Source organism: Rana temporaria, chromosome 5, assembly GCF_905171775.1.
Source record: "Rana temporaria chromosome 5, aRanTem1.1, whole genome shotgun sequence".
Taxonomy (NCBI): domain Eukaryota; kingdom Metazoa; phylum Chordata; class Amphibia; order Anura; family Ranidae; genus Rana; species Rana temporaria.
Window position 1 is genome coordinate 267,480,722 of NC_053493.1, and position 24,115 is coordinate 267,504,836.

Here is a 24,115-nt window from a genome sequence, read left to right on the forward strand (position 1 = left end):
ATTGTCAGTAAGGTTGCATTCACACCTGAACGCGGCGTATTGTACCTCGATTTGCCGCGACAAAACGCTGCGTTTTTTACTGGAGGGGTGATTTACACATTGTCGGCTATGGCCGAACGGCGGCGGGTCAGGGACTTGTTTTGAGCTTCAGGCGTACGGCGTTTCAGCGTTCGGCGTGGAGATGTGAACCATCTCCATAGCCAACAATGTTAAATCACCCCTCCAGCGTATTTCAGGCTGCAATAGCGCCGGGCGTAAAAAACCCTAGGTGTGAATGGAGCCTTAAAGCGTTGCAGTACCGTATCGCAAAAAATGGCCTGGTCATTAAGGGGGAAATCCTTCCGGTCCTTAAGTGGTTAAACTGTTTATTTAGGGGGGGGCGGCTGTCAGGTTGGAACAGCAGCCCTCTGTTCTGGCATCCTCAGTAATACACATGGCGCACTCGTTTGGTACAACTAGAAGCACACCTTGGCGGGCTCACCGTATATCTTCTATGAGGCGCCAGTGAGTACTTCGCTGTCTGTTGAAAGACAAGTGCCTGAGGAAACAACGCTTTCTGACAAAGTTTGACCCGGCTCGGCACCCGCCTCCGCCGGTCACGTGTCTCATACAGCGGTTGGTTAGACGAGTGATGGCGTTAGATGGAGGTGCAGGGCAGTGGGAGCCGGAGGAGGAGGAAGAAGAGGGGAGCCCAGGGGACAGCGGCCATGTATCCCACAGTCAGAGCGCCTGCAGCGGCGTCTCGGTCGGTCTTCTGAACGAAGACGAACAAGCTGCTGCAGGTCTGAAAACAACAGCCAATCAGCTGTCCAGCTACCTTCTCCCCGCCCATCACGAGACTGAGGTAAGGGCGGGGATTCCTGACAGTCATGTGACAGCTCACCTGTGCTTGCAGTCAGCCTCTCATGACAGAAACATGGAGGAAGCTGCTGTTGTCCCGAAATGCCAGTCACCTGCTCATCCCCTTCCTTCATTACTTTGACTAAGCTTGTAAAGGAAGGCTTCTGACTTCCCTTATCTGCACCCCTGACCAGGCCCAGTGATTCCCAGTGTGCCAGGCCAGCATTTTCAGAGGCGGACAGCAATGGCTGCCCCCATGATACTGAAATACAAGCATTTTATTGAGTAATGAGCTAGATGCCAACAACATACCGCCAATTATGTGTGCCTCACTCAAGGCTGCTGCTCTGTTCACACTGTTGGGGTTCATTCAAACAACAGCCCCCCCCCCCCCCCTATGGGAACGGTCCCTTAACCCTTTTGCTGCAAGAGCCATTATTGCCTGAAGATTCCATAAAACCCCTAAAATGTTATATATTTTCTGAAATGAAACACCCTAGAGCAGGGCTCAAACATTCAAGCCTGAGCCACTAGCCAGGCCTCAAGGGTTACTCGCCACCAGTTGCCCCGCCCCTAATTCTGCTGCTAATCACGCCCTTATAAATTATCTTGTGAATTAAAACTTAAATGTTTTTTGCAGAATTAAATTGCAAAAATAAATATTAACCACTTGCCGCCCGCCAATGACATATTGACGTTGGCAAAGTGGTTGTAGAATCCTGACTGAACGTCATATGTCGTCCTCAGGATTTTGAGCCGCTGCGTGCCCCCGGGGGCACGCATCGCAGCGATCGTTGTTGCAGGGTGTCAGTCTGACACCCCGCAAAACCGATCAAGGTAAAGAGTCTCTCACGGAGACTCTTTACCACGTGATCAGCCGTGTCCAATCACGGCTGATCACGATGTAAACAGGAAAAGCCGGTAATCGGCTTTTCCTCACTCGCGTCTGTCAGACGCGAGTAGAGGAGAGCCGATCGGCTGCTCCTGTGACGGGGGGTTTGTGCTGATCGATTATCAGCACAGCCCCCCCCCCCTGAGGATGCCCACTGGACCACCAGGGATGCCCACTAGACCACCAGGGATGCAAAAAAAAAAGGTATGCCACCCTAGACCACCAGGGATGAGAAGGACACAAAAAATGGATGCCAATCAGTGCCCACAATGGGCATCACTGATTGGCAGGCATTGTTTGGCACTGATTGGCATCCATTAGTACAACACATACGATAGTGCCCATCTATGCCCATCCGTGCCACCTATCAGTGCCGATCCATGCCGCCTATCAGTGCCCATCCATGCCGCCTATCAGTGCCCATCCGTGCCGCCTATCAGTGCCCATCCGTGCCGCCTATCCGTGCCCATCTGTGCCGCTTTTCTGTGCTCATCTGTGCCACCTATCCGTGCCGCCTATCCAAGCCCATCCATGCTGCCTATCAGTGCCCATCCGTGCCACCCATCAGTGCCGCATATTGGTGCCCATCAATGCCACCACATCAGTGCCACCTCATCGGTGCCCATCAGTGCTGCCTTATCAGTGCCCGTCAGTGCAGTACCATCAGTGCCCATCAGTAAAGGATAAAACGTACTTATTTACAATGTTTTATAACAGAAACAAAAAAAATACTTTTTTTTTTTCTAAATTTTCGGTCATTTTTTTATTTTTTTTTGCAGAAAATAAATATCCCAGAGGTGATCAAATACCACCAAAAGAAAGCTCTATTTGTGGGTACAAAATGATAAAAATTCAGTTTGGGTACAGTGTAGCATGACCGCGCAATTGTCATTCAAAGTGCAACAGCGCTGAAAGCTAAAAATTGGTCTGGGCGGGAAGGTGTATAAGTGCCCTGTATGGAAGTGGTTAACAACAACTTTATCAATTCCCCCCAGTACAGCCTCACCTGTGCCCATCATTGCAGCGTGACCTGTGCCTATCATTGCAGCTGCACCATGCCGATCGTTGCAGCCTCTCCGTGCCCATTATTGCAGCCTCTCCGTGCCCCCATTGCAGTCTCTCCATGCCCCCTCACTGTGCCCAACATTGCAGACTTATTGTGCCCCTATTGGCCCCCGGATCATGACAGGAGGAAAAGGAGTGCCACGGGGTCACAGAGCGTCGCCGACGGGCAGGGTTGATCGGGAGCCGTTCTTCCAGCGATCGCCCTGGTGGCAGAGAGCATGGAGGAAGAAGAAGAGGAAAGCCGTGGGAACACAGAGCGGTATAGCACGCTGTAACAGCTTACATTGAAATTGCCTCCACTTTGCTCGCCGTCACACACAGCCCACCTCCTCCTGACCCCTCACCTGTGATAGAACACATCCCAGCATTGGACCCACAGGCGCGGGCTCAGGAGGAGGCGGGCTGTGTGTGACAGCCAGCAGAGCGGAGGCAATTTCAATGTAAGCTGTTACAGCGTGCTTTACCACTGTGATCCCACGGCTTTCCTCTTCCTCCATGCTCTCTGCCACCATGGAGATCGCTGTGAGAACGGCTCTCAATCAGCCCCGCCAGTCGGCGGTTCTCGCCCCCCCACCCTACTCCCAGGCAGCCCAGTTCGCAAGCGCTCATTTTCCACTCGCAAAATGCGAGTAGACGAGTGGAAAATTTGAGGGCTGTCCTACAGAATGAAATAGTGGTAGTTCCAATTTTCCAGAGGTAATGCTTCAGCAGTCCCCAGAGGCCATCAGCTTAGCATTAGCCATGAATAATGTGCCTAGAATTATTACTCTTACGCTGGCATGAGCTGTGATATGTAATGTGTGGCAAAATCAGCGTTCTTGTGCATAGCGCTCCAGGAGTTGCAGTTACATTTCTACGTATGTGTGTGGTGGGGAGGTGGAGGGGGTGGGTTTAAAAACATTCTTAATGTCTCACCTGCTCTCCAGTGAATCTAATGGAATGTAGATCACACTTCATTCGATTATTCTGTGGACAGGGACACCAGGACCCGAAAGTGACATTTTACACATCCCTTTTCGGGTCAGTAACAAGAAAGGGAGATTAGCAAATGGAGGTCCCGAATCCACCATTGGGCCAACAGAGCCATAAAATATGGCATGCAGGGAGGGAGGGGGGGGGGTAATGGGTGTGTGTGGAAGCAATCCGGTGGCTGCACCCATCTGACAACCAACACTTGGCTTGTCAGATTTACACACTCTCCCCACCGGAAGTGGGAAGGTTGCAATGCTTATAGACCTGCATCGCGGCCACCACGGAGATGTAAGAAACAGCTCCTGCATCAAATTTATACTAGTGTGAACCCAGCCTAAATGCTCTCTCAGTCTGGTTTAGTAGGTAACACAATTATGGGGGAAGACTGCTGACTTGACAGTTGTCCAGAAGACAGTCATTGATACCCCCAGGAGGGTAAGTCAAAAAAGGTCATTCTAAAGAAGCTGGCTGTTCAGAGTGCTGTATCCAAGCATATTAATGGAAAGTTGAGTGGTAGAAAAGGGTGCACAAGCAACAGGGATAACCGCAGACTTAAAGTGGAGTTCCACCCATAAATATAACATTACATCAGTAGTTTTAAAAAAAAATCATTAGTCCTTTACGAAATTTTTCTTTTTTTTTAGATGCCTTCAAATTGTTGTTGCTAGGCAGAATAGTTAATCTTCCCACTTCCTGCACCTAGGTGCTTAATGCTTCCTAACCTACACCGCACAGACTCCTGGGAATGTAGTGGGTGTAACTTTCCAGGAGTCTGTGCACTCCCCAGTCTCAAAGAATCATGTGACTTGGACAGCACAGGTGCTGAAACCTGATCTGACACTGCTTGTGCAGCACTGAGCATGTGCGAGGTCTGCAAGGCTGAAATCCAGGAAGTCATACAGTCTGGCTTCATGATGCCCACACTTAAGATGGCCCCAGTCAATTTCTATTTTATAAAGTGTCTAAATGCTGTAACAACCTAACAAAACGGACCTTAGTTTACAGACTAACTTTACTAGAATACATTAAGCTTGTGTATTACAGGGGTATTTATATTTAAAAAGTGAAATTGTGGCCGGAACTCTGCTTTAAAGTGGTTGTAAACGCTTACAAATCACGTTTTGCTACAGGCAAGCCTCTAATAAGAAAAAAATGCGCCTACTAAGTGCAGTATGTCTGATAATATGGAATTTATTAATTCATTAAAACCGCCAAATGGCTACTCACTAAAAAGTAGTACAAAATGCGCTAAAAAAAAAGGGAAGTGTAGTCACTGTAGATCGTCAGCCGATGATGGTGGCTTCTCTGGTGAAGATATTGTTGGTTGCTGTCCAGGAAAGAAGCGAGGCAGAGCACTGCAGGAACAGCGAATCCCGGAATTACCTGTTCGGCGGTGTGCTTTCGGCCTGGAGCGCACACGGCTCTCAGCGACAGGAAGTGACTTCAGACAGAGGCTCGTAGTGATGACGCGTTTCAATGCTTCCGCATTTTCATCAGATCTAATGGGAGGAGGAGACTGGCATACTTATATATGCTCTGTAGAACGAGATGGGGCTTTTGTTATTCTGAATAAGTGAGGAACATTGATTTATTCAGAATAACAAAAGCCCCATCTCGTTCTACAGAGCATATATAAGTATGCCAGTCTCCTCCTCCCATTAGATCTGATGAAAATGCGGAAGCATTGAAACGTGTCATCACTACGAGCCCCTGTCTGAAGTCACTTTCTGTCGCCGAGAGCCGTGTGCGCTCCAGGCCGAAAGCACACCGCCGAACAGGTAATTCCGGGATTCGCTGTTCCTGCAGTGCTCTGCCTCGCTTCTTTCCTGGACAGCAACCAACAATATCTTCACCAGAGAAGCCACCATCATCGGCTGACGATCTACAGTGACTACACTTCCCTTTTTTTGAGCGCATTTTGTACTACTTTTTAGTGAGTAGCCATTTGGCTGTTTTAATGAATGAATAAATTCCATATTATCAGACATACTGCACTTAGTAGGCACATTTTTTCTTTTTGTCTTTGCTATTACAGAGTCTTGCTTCACTCTCCAAAGTGCTGCCACGGTGTATATGTCATTTTGAACTGTTTATATACGAACTTTAAATATTGGGACTTTCATTACCATCCTTTTTATTATTATCCAGTTACTGGTCTTTTTGTTTCCCTTCCTCCCCTTCCCTTTTTATAACAATTTATTTATCCACTTTTTGTGGTATTGTGGTTCAAATCTTCCTCTTTTGCGCCGTCATTGTGTTTTTGTTTTTTTTTCAAGCCTCTATTAAGGCAGTGTAAGTGTTTATTTGTAGTTTTTTTTTTACAATTTTACCGTTTTAAATATTTGTGCTTTTGGTGAGATATCAGGGGTCTAAACAGACCCTTGACATCTCCTGTTTGAGACAGCGAAAGGGACTGAGGACACAGATTCCCAGTCCCTTTCTCTGCAGCCTCAGCTGCACTGAAAATGAATGGATAGGAGACAGCGGCTCGTGTTCATTCATAAACTAAAGCAGAGTGAACACAGTTTACGATGCTTAGTTATGAATGGACAGGGTCAGTGATCACTGACTCTTTCCATTCAGAAAAGTAAGGAGCCGGTAAATTACATATTTGCCGGCTCCTTCCTCCGCTCTCCATCATGACAGATCTGGGATCGAAGGAGCACCGAGGACACGGAGGGGGACTGGAGGAGCACCGAGGACACGGAGGGGGACTGGAGGAGCACCGAGGACACGGAGGGGGACTGGAGGAGCACCGAGGACACGGAGGGGGACTGGAGGAGCACCGAGGACACGGAGGGGGACTGGAGGAGCACCGAGGACACGGAGGGGGACTGGAGGGGCACCGAGGACACGGAGGGGGACTGGAGGAGCACCGAGGACACGGAGGGGGACTGGAGGAGCACCGAGGACACGGAGGGGACTGGAGGAGCACCGAGGACACGGAGGGGGACTGGAGGAGCACCGAGGACACGGAGGGGGACTGGAGGAGCACCGAGGACACGGAGGGGGACTGGAGGAGCACCGAGGACACGGAGGGGGACTGGAGGAGCACCGAGGACACGGAGGGGGACTGGAGGAGCACCGAGGACACGAAGGGGACTGGAGGAGCACCGAGGACACGGAGGGGACTGGAGGAGCACCGAGGACACGGAGGGGACTGGAGGAGCACCGAGGACACGGAGGGGACTGGAGGAGCACCGAGGACACGGAGGGGGACTGGAGGAGCACCGAGGACACGGAGGGGGACTGGAGGAGCACCGAGGACACGGAGTGGGACTGGAGGAGCACCGAGGACACGGAGGGGGACTGGAGGAGCACCGAGGACACGGAGGGAGACTGGAGGAGCACCGAGGACACGGAGGGGGACTGGAGGAGCACCGAGGACACGGTGGGGGAATGGAGGGGGACCGGAGCACCCAGAGGGGGACTGGAGGAGGATCAGAGGAGCACAGAGAGGGGGACCAGAGGAGGAGATGGAGAAGGACAGGGGACAGTCAGTGATGATCAGTGTGGCGGTGGGGGGAGTTACAAGCACAGATCTCCCTGCATAGATTTTAATAAAGCAGCTGAAAGCCGTGGGGGATGAGGAGGAGTGGCTGTCAGCTGCTTTATTAAAATCTATACAGGGAGATCGGTGCTTGTAACTCCCTCCACCGCCACACTGATCACCCATGACTGCCCAGGTACCGGATCAAGCATCGCAAGTACACATGCAAATGCTCGGTATCGGCACCAATACCGATACTAGTATCGATATCACCCTGGTAAAGGCCATTCAATAATTTGGGGGAGATTCACCAGAAGTGGACTACAGCTGGTGTCAGTGCTTCAAGAGCCACCACACACAGACATATCCAGGACATGGGCTACAACTGTCGCATTCCTTGTGTCAAGGCACTCCTGGAGAAAAAGGACTGGACTGTTGCTCAATGGTCCAAAAGTCTTCTTTTTGGATGAAAGTAAATTTTGTATTTCATTTGGAAATCAAGGTACCAGAGTCTGGATGAAGAGTGGAGAGGCACAGAATCCAAGTCCAGTGTGAAGTTTCCACAGTCAGTGATGATTTGGGGAGCCATGTCATCTGCTGGTGTTGGTCCACTGTGTTTTATCAAGTCAAAAATCAGCGCATCCCTCTACCAGGAATTTCTAGAGCACTTCATGCTTCCCTCTGCTGACCAGCTTTATGGAGATGCTGATTTAATTTTGCAGCAGGACTTGGCACCTGCCCACACTGCCAAAAGTACCAATACTTGGTATCGCTGTGCTTGATTGACCAGCAAACTCGCCTGACATAAACCCCATAGAGAATCTGTGGGGTTTTGTCAAGAGGAAGATGAGACACCAGACCCAACAATGCAGATGAGCTGAAGGCCGCTATCAAAGCAACCTGGTATACATAACACCTCAGCAGTGCCACAGGCTGATCGGAGATGCTGAATTTGGGATTTTCACTTTTTGCATTGAATTACTGAAATAAATTAACTTTTTGATAATATTATAATTTTTTGAGATGCACCTGTAGATAAAGAATAAGACATCATTAAAAAGTGGAATAAAAATGACCATTGGACTTGGTCTACACCAGTGGTCTCAAAGTACCGGCCCGCGGGCCATTTGTGGCCCGCGGACCAGTTATAAATGGCCCTCAGGCAGGGTGGAAGTGAGGGGAGCAGCTGGTGCCATCTGGTGGTGAGCCGTTGGTATTACAAGTTATTACCACCAGATGTGAGCTGGCGCCATCTGGTGGTGGCCGTTGGTATTACAAGTTAAGAATTACAAGTTAAACAGCAATTCTAATGTCATTTTACACTATTTTCACTGCCATCTTCTTCCCTCTAATTAGAACCCCCAAACATTATATATATTTTTTATCCTAACACCCTAGAGAATAAAATAGCGATCGTTGCAATACTTTCTGTTACGCCGTATTTGCGCAGCGGTCTTACAAGCGCACTTTTTTGGGAAAAAATTACACTTTTTTTAATTAAAAAATAAGACAACAGTAAAGTTATCCCCATTTTTTTTAATATTATGAAAGATAATGTTACGCCGAGTAAATTCATACCCAACATGTCACGCTTCAAAATTGTGTCCGCTTGTGGAATGCCGACAAACTTTTTTACCCTTTAAAATCTTCATAGGCGACGTTTAAAAAAATCTACATGTTGCATGTTTTAAGTTAGAGGAGCTAGAATTATTGCTCTCACTCTACCAATCGCGGCGATACCTCACATGTGTGGTTTGAACACCGTTTACATATGTGGGCGCTGCTCACGTATGTGTTCGCTTCTGCGCGCAAGCTCGTCGGGACGGGGTGCGTTTTCTGGCTCCTAACTTTTTTAGCTGGCTCCTAGATTCCAAGCAAATTTGTCAAACCCTGACTTACACCAGTGCTGGTGGTAATAATGCGCTCGCTGACACCAGTGCTGGGGGTTAATAATGTGTTCGCTGACACCAGTACTGTTGTTTTTGAAGTTTGAAAGTTTGCATGCGGCCCCCCATGGCATATGAAAACTTGTCTTGTGGCCCTCAGGTAATTTGAGTTTGAGACCCCTGGTCTACACACTAGTTGTTCGTTGTAATATGATAATTTGTATTGTTTTAAAAGGTCACCTTTTCATTTTGAATTGGCTGATGAGGCACATTTTCTTGGATGCAGTGCACCACATTGCATGGCAGGTCATTGGGGTGCCATTCACAATGAATAGAACAGCATTTGGAGGCATGTGTTGACATGTTTTTTAACCATTAACACAATAATCTGAATGGCCTATATAATTTCCCTTTTAGGACATTTTTACAGCTGCTCCTAGGGGCGCCTGGATTTACATTTTCCCCTGCATGTTAGCCTATGTGTCCGTGCACACATAGGCCCGGATTCAGAAAGGACTTACGCGGATGTATCTTCTGATACGCCGCGTAAGTCCACGGATGCGCCGTCGTATCTATGCGCCTTATTCAGCAAACAAGATACGCCTACATTTTGGCTTCTTACGACCGACGTAAGTCTCCTATGCCGTCGTATCTTGGGCGCATATTTACGCTGGCCGCAAGGGTTGCTTCCATTGATTTACGCGTCGAATATGTAAATGACCTAGATACGCCGATTCACGAACGTACTTACGCCCGTTGCTGTAATCTACGCCGTTTACGTAAGGCGTACGTCCGGTGTAAAGTTATTCTACCTAAAGCAGGGGTAAGTCATGTTGGGGTATGGACGACGGAACAGCCGTCGTATTTTACGTCGTTTACGTAAGTCGTACGTGAATGGGGCTGGGCGTACGTCCGGTGTAAAGTTATTCTACCTAAAGCAGGGGTAAGTCATGTTGGGGTATGGACGACGGAACAGCCGTCGTATTTTACGTCGTTTACGTAAGTCGTACGTGAATGGGGCTGGGCGTAGGTTTCGTTCACGTCGTAGGCATTGAGCCGTTGTATCTTAGGGAGTATATGCGACGTGATTCTGAGCATGCGCCGTTCGTTCGGCCCTTCATTTACATGGGGTCACGCTTCATTATAATAGATCACTCCCACTACCTTCCTACTTTGAATTAGGCGGCCATTTACGTTACGCCGGCGCAAGTTTGGGAGCGAGTGCTTTGTGAATACTGTTCTTGCCTCACTGAGTTACGTCGGCGTAGCGCATATGAGATGCGCTACGCCGGTCTAAAGATGCGCCGCTGTATGTGAATCCGTCCATAGACTTTTGGCAGCATTTAGTGTCAAGAGAGATTAGAGGCAGGAAAAAGAAAAACACTACCAGTGCGTCCATGAGCAGCATAGTTTTGGCAGAAAAAAACACTTGACGCTGCTAAAAGCGTCTAAATGCTAGGTGCGTTTCGCACTTCAGCGTTTTATTTCAATAGCCAGAATAAATAAAAATTCTGGTCAATGACTAAATAAATGCCCAAATGCTGCTAAACTTTGCTAAGCTGGTTTGAAAAAAATGCAGTTTAGGTGAGTTCTTATTGCAGACTTGCTCCTCACATTGCAAGTCTCTAAGCTGTCTGATGCCACAGACATACAACCGTTTTTAATGTCCTAGAAAAAACGAAATTTTTCTTGACATGATTCTTGCATACACACGATCGTGAAAAAAAAAAATGCTGGCGCAAAGCGCGGTGACGTACAACACATACGACGGCACTATAAAGCAGAAGTTCCATTCAGATGGTGCCACCCTTTGGGCTGCTTTTGCTGATTTCGTGTTAGTAAAAGTTTGGTGAGAGACGAGTCGCGCTTTTCAGTCTCCGTGCTTTTCAGTCTGTTACAGCGTGAAGCATGTGCTATCTCCATTACAAATGGTAGTTTTACCAGAGCGAGTGCTCCCTTCTTATAACTTGCTTCTGAGCATGTGCGGTTTTTTTTCACGTCGTTAAAGCCTACAAACGACCGTTTTTCACAAAGTGAAAAATTAGAGCATGTTCTAAATTTTTATGCCCATTTTTCACGTCGAGAAAAATGCTCTGGAGCCTACACACGATCGTTTTTAATGACAATTTAAAAAAATTGCATTTTTCACGTCATGAAAAATGGTTGTGTGTACGTGGCATAACTCATTAAAAAAACAATGCACTACCTGTGTGGCAGGCATCTTGCATCAATGTCTGTTAAAATAGACAACATAATTGCGCTAAGCTATTGATCTACCCAAAGCGGAGGTCCATCCCAATTTTTTTTTTTTTTTTTTAAAGTCAACAGCTACAAATACTGCAGCTGTTGACTTTTAAAAAATGGGCACTTACCATGTCCGCGATGTCGGCAGCTGAGGCCGAGAAAATGCTTTTCTCTCGGCTGCCCCCACCTCCATCCTCGGTGAGGGAATCAGGAAGTGAAGCGTTGCGGCTTCACTGCCCGATTCCCTACTGCGCATGCGCGAGCCGCACCCTCAATGAGACCAGTGTTTTTCCCAGAAGACAGCGAGGGGTGACGCGAAGGGGCGTGACTCCCGCGGCAGTCTATTCCCATAAGTGGGTGCAAATACCTGTATTATACAGGTATCTGCACCCCCCTTACCCCCTGAACGGTGCCAAATGTGACACACCGGAGGGGGGGGGGGAGTGTTCCGAAAAGCGGAGGTTCACTTTTTGTGTGGACCTCCGCTTAAATAATAATAATAAAAAATAAAAAAATGGAAAAGAAAGCATGTAAAAATTGTAACAGACCTTTAAAAAGTGGATGGCAGCAGGTAAGGGGACAGCAGGGAGGGTGAGATGTTAATGCTAGTGTAAGTTCCTGATACGACATATCACATAATACATATGATGTAACTTGTTTTATTTTTGCTAGGCTGGATATAGACATCAAGTAACTTTTTCTCTAAATCAAATTTTTTCTTTTTATTTGTTACTAGAGTATTAACAATGACCCACTAATGTACATCGTGTATTTTCCTATAATTTAATACCTATGATATACATTTGTTGTCCAGATTGAGAATTTGGAGAAGAGCTTGGAAGACCTACTTGTTCGAGTTGATGAGTTTGTTGGAATGTTAGATATGGTAAGTACAGTACATATGCTTTATTTTTCACAAGTGATACAATTGGGAATGTTTAAGTATAATAAATTACACCAAATTTTTGTTATATATTGGGTACAGGACACCAGTGATGAGTCCTGAATGGCAGGTATATTATCCCATTATTTGGGTTGTAGTTCCTTTAAGGGGGATGGTTTGTTGTCATTCTTGATTACTCAAGGGTTCTCACCCATACAGGGTGAGGGGTTCTGGGGCGGTCTGAGAAAGATTGCTAGGTCCTTATTACAGGGACTTTGGTCCTTAGGGCGTTAACCCCGGGTGCCTCTGAGTTCGGAAAAGGAAACAGTTGACACCTGGACCTGGTTGTAAGAGACACCTCAGCAAGCAGGGTGCACTAAGCTTGGGATTGAGCCATGGTTGCTGAACTGTGAAAGCCACCTCTTTGGGACCCCTGAAGCTCATGGGAAAACCCTAGTGTGGGACTGGAATAGTGGCAGTCATTACCTTATTTTTCCATTGAACCAGAGTTATGGTCTGTTTTGTGGTCATTTCCTGAAGTAAGTCCTGAACCAAGTTTGAGAGCTTCAAGGCTTGTAAATGTACTACAAACACGCTCATCAGAGCCCTCACAGGTCATTGAAAAATATAAGCCATCTGCCATGGTGGCAGACAGGACCTGTAGTTTTCTCCTTCACAGATTTCTGTAAATGAATGATTTGGTTATGTGGGCTGAACCCCCACACTGATTTTGAAATGTGACAGAAGAGAAACCCTTGCCTGCTGTCACAGGAAAGGGAGCTTGGCGCATGTTACTTGTTACACCCTAAATACAGATATATTGTGTAACGTGCTCCAAAGGCATAATCCTTTAACCACTTTAGCACCAGAAGGATTTACTCTTAATGACCAGGCCATTTTTTGTGATACGGCATACTTTAACTAACAAATGCGTGGGCCTGCAACACTGTACCCAAATAAAATTGATGTCCTTTTTTCCCCCCACAAATAGAGCTTTCTTTTGGTGGTTTTTGGTTACCTCTGCAATTTCTATTTTTTGCCCTATTAACAAAAAATGACCTCTGATCTCTGCCTCTCTTAGTACTAGCTCTAATCTCTGCCTTACTTAGTACTGGCCCCTGATCTCTGCCTCACTTAATACTGAACTCTGCCTTACGTAGTACTGACCTCTGAACTCTGCCTCGCTTAGTACTATCCATCTCAGCATAGTCGGGTTTCTGGTTGTGCTGGGAACACAGTCTGACTGTCCTCCAATGGCCAAGACTTTTGCTTCCCCCTCCACAGGCATTCACTGTATCCCACAGCTGTTTCTCCACCCCACCTCTCTAAGCCCCTTATGCAGCTAAGAATAGAGGTCATAGGATCATTTATAAAGAAAAAACGTATTTATAATTTTTGTTTTCATATCTACACACAAATGTTTTGCCATTTCTAATTTAAACGGATGGGTTATTTTACAAGGTAAAGGTTCAAATATATTTTAAAATGCTGTTTTCCCAAAGCGTCTTCAAGGACCGCTACATCAGAGATACCAACTCCACCCTCTACCGGAAACACCATACTAAAAACAGTTAAAGACCCCTCCCACCCCGTCGTCCTCAGTTGTTATTGTGTTTCTGACCCTCCAGGTGAAGACATCATCCCTTTTTTGTTTTCTCTAGTGGGTAATTGTGGTTACCTGCTCCCCTCTCAGGGTTACTAACCTGCCTGTGGGTAGTTGCTTTCGGTGAGCATAGGAAATGGTGGTGGTGATGTGTTTACTGTTTTAGCTCTATGATACCCCGCCTAATTGGTTTGGGTGTTCTATGATGGCAGCCGCTGTTTTTTCCGGAACTGAGAGGTGCCGCACTTTTGGTCGCCATGGATACATGCCAGGGTGTTGTGCACTGGGCCGACAGATGGCAGTAGCTAGTCGGTGGCTCATCTTGCTCTAGTCAAAAGTAGCGCAGAATTGGTGGAGCTATACTCATCCCAGCATGCAGGAGGGGGGATGCAGTGGACTCTAAACCTGGTACCCCTAAAGAAAAATCAGGTGACTCTTCAGATAGGTCCAAGTCCCCAGCGCCTGAGGTATGAGGGGAATGAAAGAAAAACGTGCCTTGAATAGCATGCTTATGGGCAGTTGTTTAACTTTGGTTGCTGTGGGACAACTTTGCAGGTCCAGGAAGAAATGTGGAAACTGCAGCTCCAAGCTCTCGGACGTATACACTAAACTACGTAAAACGTGTATTGTGTCAGTGTCGGGTTCTCTGTCACTCTCCTTAATGAAGGATTTTATGCATTCTATGCGGGATGAGATGATATCTACATTTCACTAGTTTAGAACAGCTGTTTCAGATATGGGTCCGTCCACTCTCTTTTCCTCCATTCTTGTACTCCCATACTAATAATTCCCAGGCAATTTCAGAATACAATGTGGAGGAAGGGTGAAGTGAGTTCAAGGGAGGGGAGAAAAGGCGTTTGGGAAGGTTATGCTAGCAGATTTCTCTTTCCGGTGGAGTAAACTGATCAGTTAAAGCCATTTATGCATCTGAACAGATTTTTGAGGATCAACCGTCACAGTCTGCGCAGGATGTTATGTGCAGAGGTTTACAAGATAGAAAGGACAGAACCTTTATGATCCATAAATCTCTTAAGTATATGATCCTCAAAGAACGGAAGGATCTGGAAAAGTTTATTTTCAAAGCTTGTAAGTGGAGGTTCCCCTTTGGGACAGGGGAAGAAATATTTTAAGTGTCCTAAATAAGATGCCCCACTAATCCTAGATTTCCAAGGATTTGGATCTCTCCGTTGAGGATTTGGGATCAATTAAAGACCAGATGGAAAGGAAGGCAAAGTCCTTATTGAGAAAGGCTTGGTAGGCTTCTGCCTTTTCACTGGGACCGGCACTAGCATCCCCATGCTCGGCCAGGTACCTTAATGTTTCAGTTTAACTGGCTAAGTGAGCTCATTTCCTCTAACACTCTCATAGCTTAGATTCAGGGAGCTCTTCCGCTTGTGTCCAAATCGGTGGTGTTTCTAGCAGATGCAAGAGTAGAACTTGTCAGGGCCACTAAAGTTCTTCCCTCTTTTTGTAGTTTCCCCAATAATAAGGTGGAGCAATTTCGTTTTTTGGATGTAAGAAGGTGCTTACTCAAATATTTGGAAATGTCCAGAGATTTTAGGAGATCCAGCTATCTTCCGATTCTTTTCTATGGTCCAAACAAGGGTCTTTTGGCTTCCAAGTGCTCTATTGTTAGATGAATACATGAATCGGCCTCCTTCCGAAGTACGTGTGCATTCCACTAGGGCTTTGACAGCTGAGAGGGCAGGTGCCTCATGGAAAGACATATCGAGAGCATAAACCACGCTTTTGTGAAACACTATCGTGTGGAACTGCTTTCCAGCCAAGATCTGACCTTTTGGAAGAAAAATTCTGCAAGCTGCGGTCCCTCCCTGAGGTAACTGTTTTTGGTATTGTTTCCCGTAGAGGGCAGATCCAGTATCTCTCATTAAGCTGTCCTGGAAGACTCTTGGAAACACTCACCGGTAAGAGTCGGTTCACACTAGGGCGACACGACTTCCAGCGCGACTTTCAGAGGCGACTCCGACACGACTTGAACATGAACCACAGGGCGATCTGGGCGATTTACAACACAACTTGAAGTCGTCTCCAGGACAGGAGACTTTCCAGTGGCCAATAAAACAACAATCAGCTCTAGGGGAGGGAGAGGTTTGCCTGAGAAATGTATGTTATCTTCCTGGAAAGTCGCTTCAGTTAAGACAGTGATCCGACTTCTGAGGCGACTTCCATTGAAATCAATGGGTACAAATCGCCTACAAGTCGGATTGAAGTAGTACAGGAACCTTTTCTGAAGTCAGATCGCCTTGAGTCATGTGTATTAACACCGCTCCCATTCACTTCCATTGTTTGTTTTTCTCTACAGCGCGACTTGGGACGACTTGAGGCGACATTAAGTCGGATAGCAAGTCGCCCCAGTGTGAACCGGCTCGTCTAACCATGTTTTTTTTTTGTTTTGTTTTTTACAGATACGAAATGATACATCTCAAGTGGTTAATGAAAAAGTACCTCAGATTTACACTAAGGCTGCAGAAATGAGAAAACTCTACCAGAAGATAGACTTGCTTGAGGTAGAAAAGTGAAAGCGGTTGTTATTTTAGTAGAAATGATAAAAGAGTTGTATTGTATTAGGTTTGACATAGCACAATATAACTAAGTTTTGCTCACAGAAACTAAGAAAATGTTATCCATACTCCAATTGATTGGGGCAACGGACCTCTAGGAGGAGTGGTGGAGAAGCCTGGTGTGATGTGGATGGCCTCTCTTACATCTCTGGCTCAGGGCCTCTGCTAAAATAACAGGAGACACAAGGGCATGTAGTGGCATAAGTGCCTGACGGATCTTTCCGCAGGTGATTCAGATGGGTCGTCTGTGCGTCCCCAGAAGCAGACCGAAGAGCGGATGTGAGAACAGCAGAGATGGCAGACTGCAGTTGGTATCTGAAAGTTACTGGCTGGACAACAGGCAGATGATCAGCAGGCAGAAGACAGTGACTAACTGGCTGGCAGGCACTGACCCCAAGCGGCAGATAGTTTATCAGTAAAGTCAGGCAAGCCAATTCTGTAACTGGTGAGCAGATCAGGTGTAAGAAGGAAGACTAGTCAGGGTTCAGATCAGAGTCAACAGCAGTGAGGGAGATCAGCATAACAAGTAGGCAGAGATGTAATCCAAGAAGAACTTGGGGTCAGTAACAGGCAGAGGTTGGGTGTAGTCTGGGGCAGATCGGGTCAGTAGCAAGTTTTCAGACACAGGAACAAGTAACGGGTTATGCAGGAAACGCTATAGACTAAATAGCAATGATCCAGTGCAGTAGCTCTGTTTAAATAGCCTGTTTGGCCCCAGCAATAGTTATAGGTGGACGCACGCACAAACGCACCTTTGTGTGCAAAAAGTATGGCAGATATGTGCTGATTTGTTTCTGCGTACACATATATGCTCTAGTGCGCCATTCCGTGTCTTTCCTGACAACTTCCTTTGTGATAAGTATAAGAGATGGCCTCACTTGTACTCTTAAAGAAGTCGTGTTGGTATCCATGAAACATGTTTAGAAAGTTCTCCATTCCATCTCCTTCATTAGCGAAGGTACAATCACAGCTAAGGGGTGTTGGGTAGTGATGCTCCTACAATTGAGGCTGGAGTAAATGTAATTAAAAATTAGTTGATTATTATAAAAGTGTTATTAATAAAATGGTATTTTATGTTTAAAAACAAATGTTATCAGATATCTTTCCAGGGTACCTTTTAAAAGTCTGTCGCATTCCTTAGTCACATGTGCGTAGTGGAAAGGAGACATTTCAGACCTGTTTTAAACTTTTACCAATCATTTATACTTCTGAAAATCCTTGTGTATGAATACATTTTCTCATTTACACTGAATTTATACAAAGGATTCAGAGCCCCTTGTTGGATAGCACGAAAATGCCATGCAATAAAAATAATGCTTTGAGGCCTTTCAATTTGCCAAATTGTCATCAAAACTAGTGCGTCAAAGTGAACTAACCCAAGCCAGACAGAATAGAGGAACACAAAATTGGAGTGTAAGCCATGGGCATTTCTAGTATGTCTTTTTTCTGCTTTTGTTAAAGTTGGCAAATGCACATGCACTCTTGATTTGCATTTTATCAAGATTCTATGCATGTGAAAGCAGAAGATGCAAAACCACAAAGAAAAAAAAGAAAAAAGATACAGGTGTATTACTTTCAATTTTTTTGTTAAAGTGAAAGGCAGATTAAAAGCTAGTAGACATTGTGAGTTTATTTTTTTTTCCATTCAACCCAGTGGACTGAGCGAAAAATAAACTGAAGAACTTGAGAGAAGATCCTGTACTAACAATCCGATCTTGGTACATGATCTCCTCCTGAGCTCGGATGCCGATCGGCAGACATTTTTTGGTCATACCACTGAACGTCCGGCTTCTGTCGGGCCAGCTGCCATACACATGGCTTGAATGCCAGCTGGTTTCTATTCAACCGGCCGATCCCGTCTGATATTCGGCCCATGTGTACAGGGCTTAAGCTTAAAGCAGAGTTCCAGTCATATTTTTGTTTATTAAAAGTCAGCAGCTACAAAAATTGTAGCTGATGACTTTTAATAAACAGCCACTCACCTGTCCCACGATCCAGTGGTGCACTCACCCGCGCTGTGTTCTCCCTGTGTCCTCCCTCGGCGGAGCCAACATCTCTACTATGGGCACCCGGCTGTGACAGCTTGCGGCTTCACAGCCGGGTGCCCACTGAGCATATGCAATTGGTACTGCACTCTGTGACTGGTCCCAAAGTTTTCTAGGACCTGTCATATGTCCCAGAAGAGTTCAGGAGGAAGAACTTCCACTTCTGATCACCTAATGCGACCGGAAGTGGGAGCAGGTACATGTCAAAATCGGGTACCAGCTCCCTCCCTCCCCAAAAGCTCAGTTTCACAAACAGGAGCCAGGGGAGGAGGCATTAAAGCAGAAGTTCCACTTTTGGGTGGAACTCCGCTTTTAAATATATTCCCACCCCTATTCTGAAGTTTCCCTGATCGGGTCCCAGCACCTGCTTCAGTTTAGAGGAGGGATATCCGACGTCCCATAGTAGGCCTATGTGAAATGTCATTGCCCATGCTCTGCAGCTGTTGTCGGCAATCTCTTCTCTACACTGAAGCCTGCAGCAGGACCCGATCATGTGACCTGACCAAAGTAACTTCAGAATAGTTAGGCATAGGCATTTTTCCTTTTACAGGGTAGATCGTCTTAGAAGGGGCGTAAGAGTGGATTTAAGCTTTGATTTGTCTTCCATTTTAAGACCCAACAAATAAAAATGGTTGTGTTGTGTGTATGCTACAGATCTATGGGCCAGATTCACATAGAAGAGCGGCGGCGTAATGTATCGTAGATACGTTACACCGCCGCAATTTTTCATCGCAAGTGCCTGATTCACCAAGCACTTGCGATGAAAACCTACGCCGGCGGCCTCCGGCGCAAGGCGGGCCAATTCAAATGGGCGTGTGCCATTTAAATTAGGCGCGCACCCGCGCCGGACCTACCGCGCATGCTCCGTTTCCGAACTCCCGCCGTGCTTTGCGCGAAGTGACGTCATTTTTTGAGCGGCGACGCGCGTAGCGTAATTCCGTATTCCCGGACGGCTTACGCAAACAACGTTATTTTTTAAATTTCGACGCGGGAACGACGGCCATACTTTATACAGCAATACGATTGCTGTGTAAAGTTAAGGCACCAAAAAAAACGACTAACTTTGCGACGGGAAACTAGACTAGCGGCGACGTAGCGAACGCGAAAAACCGTCGGGGATCGCCGTAACTCCTAATTTGCATACCCGACGCTGGTTTACGACGCAAACTCCCTCCAGCGGCGGCCGCGGTATTGCATCTTAAGATCCGACAGTGTAAAACAATTACACCTGTCGGATCTTATGGCTATCTATGCGTAACTGATTCTATGAATCAGTCGCATAGATAGAAACAGAGATACAACGGCGTATCAGGAGATACGCCGTCGTATCTCATTTGTGAATCTGGCCCTATGTGCCCTGTCCTCCTGCTTCCCAGCATTATATGTTCTACCATTTTGCAATCTGACTACTTTTTATTCACTGAAAATGTTTTTATTTTAGAAATGCTATTATAACACTTTTCTTCTGTTTTGCGCACTTATGGACAGGTCTTTGTGAAGAAGGTTGGAGGTGATGTGGCTCTCATGGAAGAGCAGGTTACACAAGCGGAAACAAACTTGGGCACCTTTCCTAACCCTCTAAAGAAAATCTTCCAAAACCTCAGTGCCTCTCCTCTCTTTTCTCCTACGGTAGGCATTTGTTGTAGTTATCTAAGCTTTTCTAATTGGGAAATTCAGTTGGTAGTTGTCGGTGTCTTTCAAAAAAGAGTGACCTCTGCAAAGTAGTTTTCCAAGTAAAATCCAAATTTGCTATTGTGTCTAACTGAACCCCATCCCAAAGACACCCTCATTGCCTCCTTTTAACATTGTCTACCTCTTCATTTCACCTACAGAAAAGCAACCTTTAAAATGTAACAGGTCACAGATTAAGCTGCAGTTTTTTATTTTTGAATCCAGATAGTTTTTATTGAAAAAGAGAAGATTTTTAACGTACAAAACGGTGTCGAGGAGACACAATCTTATCCATAAATGTATCAATCCGGCAATATAGTAATTACAGAATCACTAAATATAGCAAAGTAGTCCATGTGAAATAAAAGAATATATTGTAAAGTGAGCTTAGCAAGCCTTCCTGAGTATTTTATAACGTAAGTTGTGCGTCCTCCACTTATCCTTTTATCCTAGTTCTGCTCCCCGAACTTAGGTCGGCCCAGAGAGCAGGGCAAGGGAAGCATTTACCCCTAGAAACTTGGCGTGATTCATAGTAAGCAACAGGGCCGATCCGCCCTATAGGCTCACTATGCAAACCGCTTAGGGCCCCGCAAAGCTGGGGAGGGCCCCCCAAATTTCTAGAGGCCCCGCTGGTAAGAAGTCCTTTTCGGCCCCTCACCCCGCTTCTCAACTCGCTGGCTGCATGGGAGAAGAGGTAAGAAGTCAGCACTCCCCCCGCTTCTCACTTTAATGTTAGATGTCACTTCCGACAGCAGAACACCCCCTCCCCTCGCTTCTCAACTTTAATCTTTAACATGACATGTCACTGTCGGCAGCAGCCCCCCCTCCCCAGCTTCTCAACTTTAATATGACATGTCATTTTGCTTAGGGCCCCAGGGAGGTCAGGATCGGCACTGGTAAGCAAACATATACCTGAACAGGTGAATTAAAACAAAACAGTTGACCCCTGCAAGTCAAAGTACCACCATGTCATATGTATTACTGGTAGCGGTGTTGGAAAGAGAATGCTAATATTCACCTCTCCTTACTACAGATACTTTAGTCTCAGTTAATAGTGCGTCAATCAAGTGGATAATGTCTTACCACCAATAATTCTATTGTGCACTAATTGTAGTGGAGCTAACCCGGGAACGTCTAGCCAGGCATCCCAGATATGTTTACATTTTATTGGGCTACCCCAATGTTTGTAAGTTTAGTTGCTCCCTTAAAAGTGTCTCTTTTATAGTTTTAACCCATTCCGCATGTGTGGGGAGGCAATACAAAGAGCCATTTTTGTAGTATGAGCTTTCTAGCAATAAATAAAAATCTGAGAATAGCAACATATGTGTGAGGTATATATAGTTCTTCGTCCAAACAACCCAGTAGGCAGAGTTTTGGGTCTACTTTAAGAGTGAGATTCCAATCATTTCAGTCCAATATCTTATCAACTTTGGACATTTCCATAGTATGGTATAAGCATACCATTGTCTATTTCGTTCCGGGGCCAACGTTGGGGGTGGCCAGAGGTCGACCTACTGGCATCCAGGTTCAACAACAAACTACAGCAGTTTGTGTCCCGAACAAGAGATCCTCTGGCAATCGGAGCAGATGCTCTGGTAGTTCCTTGGATTTATGCTTTCTCTCCGATCTCTATTCTTCAACATTTGTTGAGCAGGATTTGGAGAGGAGGGGTTCCAGTCATTCTGGTGACACCAGCCTTGCCCAGAAGGCCATTGTTCCCCGAGATTGTGAGACTGACAGATGGGCTATATAGGCACTTCCACGTCACCCCGATCTACTGTCTCAAGGTCCTATATTCCACCCCAATTTACAGTCTCTAAATTTGACAGCATGGCTATTAAAGCCAGGGTGTTGAAAGGCCGTGGCATCTCGGGACCAGTAGTGTCTACCCTAGTGAATGCTAGAAAAGTTGTCACTAGAAAGATTTATCATAAGGTCTGGAAGGCTTATATTGCTTGGTGTGAAGCCAGAAAATGGCATCCTCGGAAATACGTGATTGGGAGAATTCTCTTTTCTACAGTCAGCTGTGGAAATCAAATTGGCTTTGAGTACAATCATTGGGCAGATTTTGGCTTTGTCAGTATTCTTCCAAAGGCATTTAGCATCCTATTCAATAGTCGGAAACTTTATGCAGGGGGAAACTCGCTTGCTTCCCCCCATTAGGTCAACTAAATGAGTACACCCCTTAGTGAAAATGTCCAAATTGGGCCCAAAGTGTCAATATTCCTCTTCCACACCTCCATGATGACATCACCTTCTGTTTGAGGATGCCCCACAGATGCTCAATAGGGTTTAGGTCTGGAAAGATGCTTGGCCAGTCCATCACCTTTACCCTCACCTCCAGTGGTTATCTTGGAGGTGTGTTTGGGGTTGTTATGTTGGAATTCTGCCCTGCGGCCCAGTCTTTGAAGGGAAGGGATCATGCTCTGCTTCAGTATGTCACAGTACATGTTGCTATTAATGGTTCCCTCAATGAACTGTAGTTTCCCAGTTTCGGCATGCACTCGTGCAGCCCCAGACCAGGAGACCTCCACCATCATGCTTGACTGTAGGCAAGACACACTTGCCTTTGTACACACGCTTGACACCATCTGAACCAAATAAGTTTATCTTGGTCTCATCAGACCACAGGACATGGTTCCTGTAATCCATGTCTTTAGTCTGCTTGTCTTCAGCAAACTGCGGGCTTTCTTGTGCATCATCTTTAGAAGAGGCTTCATTCTGGGACGACAGCAATGCAGACCAATTTAATGCAGTGTGCAGCATATGGTCTGAGCACCGACAGGCTGACCCCCACCCCTCCAACTTCTGCAGCAATGTTGGCAGCACTCTTATGTCTATTTCCCAAGGCAACCTCTGGATATGACGCTGAGCACGTGCACTCAACCTCTTTGGTCGACCATGGCGAGGCCTGTTCTGAGTGGAACCTGTCCTGTTAAACCACTGTATGGTCTTGGCCACCATGCTGCAGCTCCGTCTTGGCAATCTTCTTTAAGCCTAGTCCATCTTTCTGTAGAGCAACAATTATTTTTTTCAGATCCTCAGAGTTCTTTGCTATGAGGTGCCATGTTGAACTTTCAGTCACCAGTATGAGAGAGTGAGAGCAATAACACCAAATTTTAACACACCTTCTCTCCAGTCACACCTGATAACTTGTAACACTAACGAGTCACATGAAATCGTGGAGGGAAAATGGCTAATTGGGGCAAATTTGGATTATTATTGGCTGTGTGTTGAGTTATTTTGAGGGGACATCAAATGTACACTTTTATACAAGCTGTACACTCACTACTTTACATTGTAACAAAGTGTAATTTCTTCAGTGTTGTCACATAAAAAGGTATAATAAAATATTTCCAAAAATGTGAGGGGATGTACTCACTTTTGTGAGATACTGTGCGTATATGTGTGTGTGTGTGTGTGTGTGTGTGTGTGTGTGTGTGTGTGTGTGTGTGTAATAAATATGTGTTTCTCTTTTCAGAAAGCAGCATCATCCCCAAGGACCCAGCAAGTCCGACATGAGCCTCCAACAGTGTTCAAGACTGAAGATTTCTTTCCAACTTCCAGCTGACCGGTACTATTGTAGAATCTGAATTCTAGACACTGCCATGGACAATAAAGTTCTGTACTTTCTACAAGATGTCAGATTAATTTTACACTAAGAAATATTATCAAGTCTTCCAGCCAAGCTTTTCATCATTCTGTTCTAGAATTTGAAATAATTTCTTAGCGTGGCCATGGAGTTACTTCATGGAGTTGGAACTGCACCATGAAGCATTTAAGAACCCACACAAAACGTGGGTATAATTCTATGCAAGCTTTTTGTGCATTGAATGAATGGATATTCATAATGTCTCTTTGTAAAGCAAAAATAATACATTTGCTGATGCCATTTTCATATAGCTACTACAGAGCAACATTGCACTGTATTGTAACTACATT

The 24,115-nt window shown here is 46.0% G+C and overlaps 1 protein-coding gene across 1 annotated transcript; it reads left to right on the forward strand.

Moving 5' to 3' along the window:
- The first annotated feature begins 573 nt into the window (after window positions 1-573).
- On the forward strand, window positions 574-23,808 carry BLOC1S4 (biogenesis of lysosomal organelles complex 1 subunit 4). The gene is made up of 5 exons (XM_040353827.1): window positions 574-844; window positions 12,204-12,275; window positions 16,302-16,403; window positions 19,991-20,131; window positions 23,655-23,808. Exons 1-5 carry the CDS (start codon window positions 632-634, stop codon window positions 23,742-23,744), a joined length of 618 nt encoding a protein of 205 aa, XP_040209761.1. The 5' UTR covers window positions 574-631; the 3' UTR covers window positions 23,745-23,808.
- Window positions 23,809-24,115: the final 307 nt, after the last annotated feature.

Coding starts and splice junctions, on each gene's coding strand:
- BLOC1S4 (XM_040353827.1), top strand. CDS start 632: ATGGCGTTAGATGGAGGTGCAGGGCAGTGGGAGCCGGAGGAGGAGGAA. Junction 12,276..16,301: donor TTGTTGGAATGTTAGATATG/GTAAGTACAGTA, acceptor TGTTTTTTACAG/ATACGAAATGATACATCTCA. Junction 16,404..19,990: donor AGAAGATAGACTTGCTTGAG/GTAGAAAAGTGA, acceptor ACTTATGGACAG/GTCTTTGTGAAGAAGGTTGG.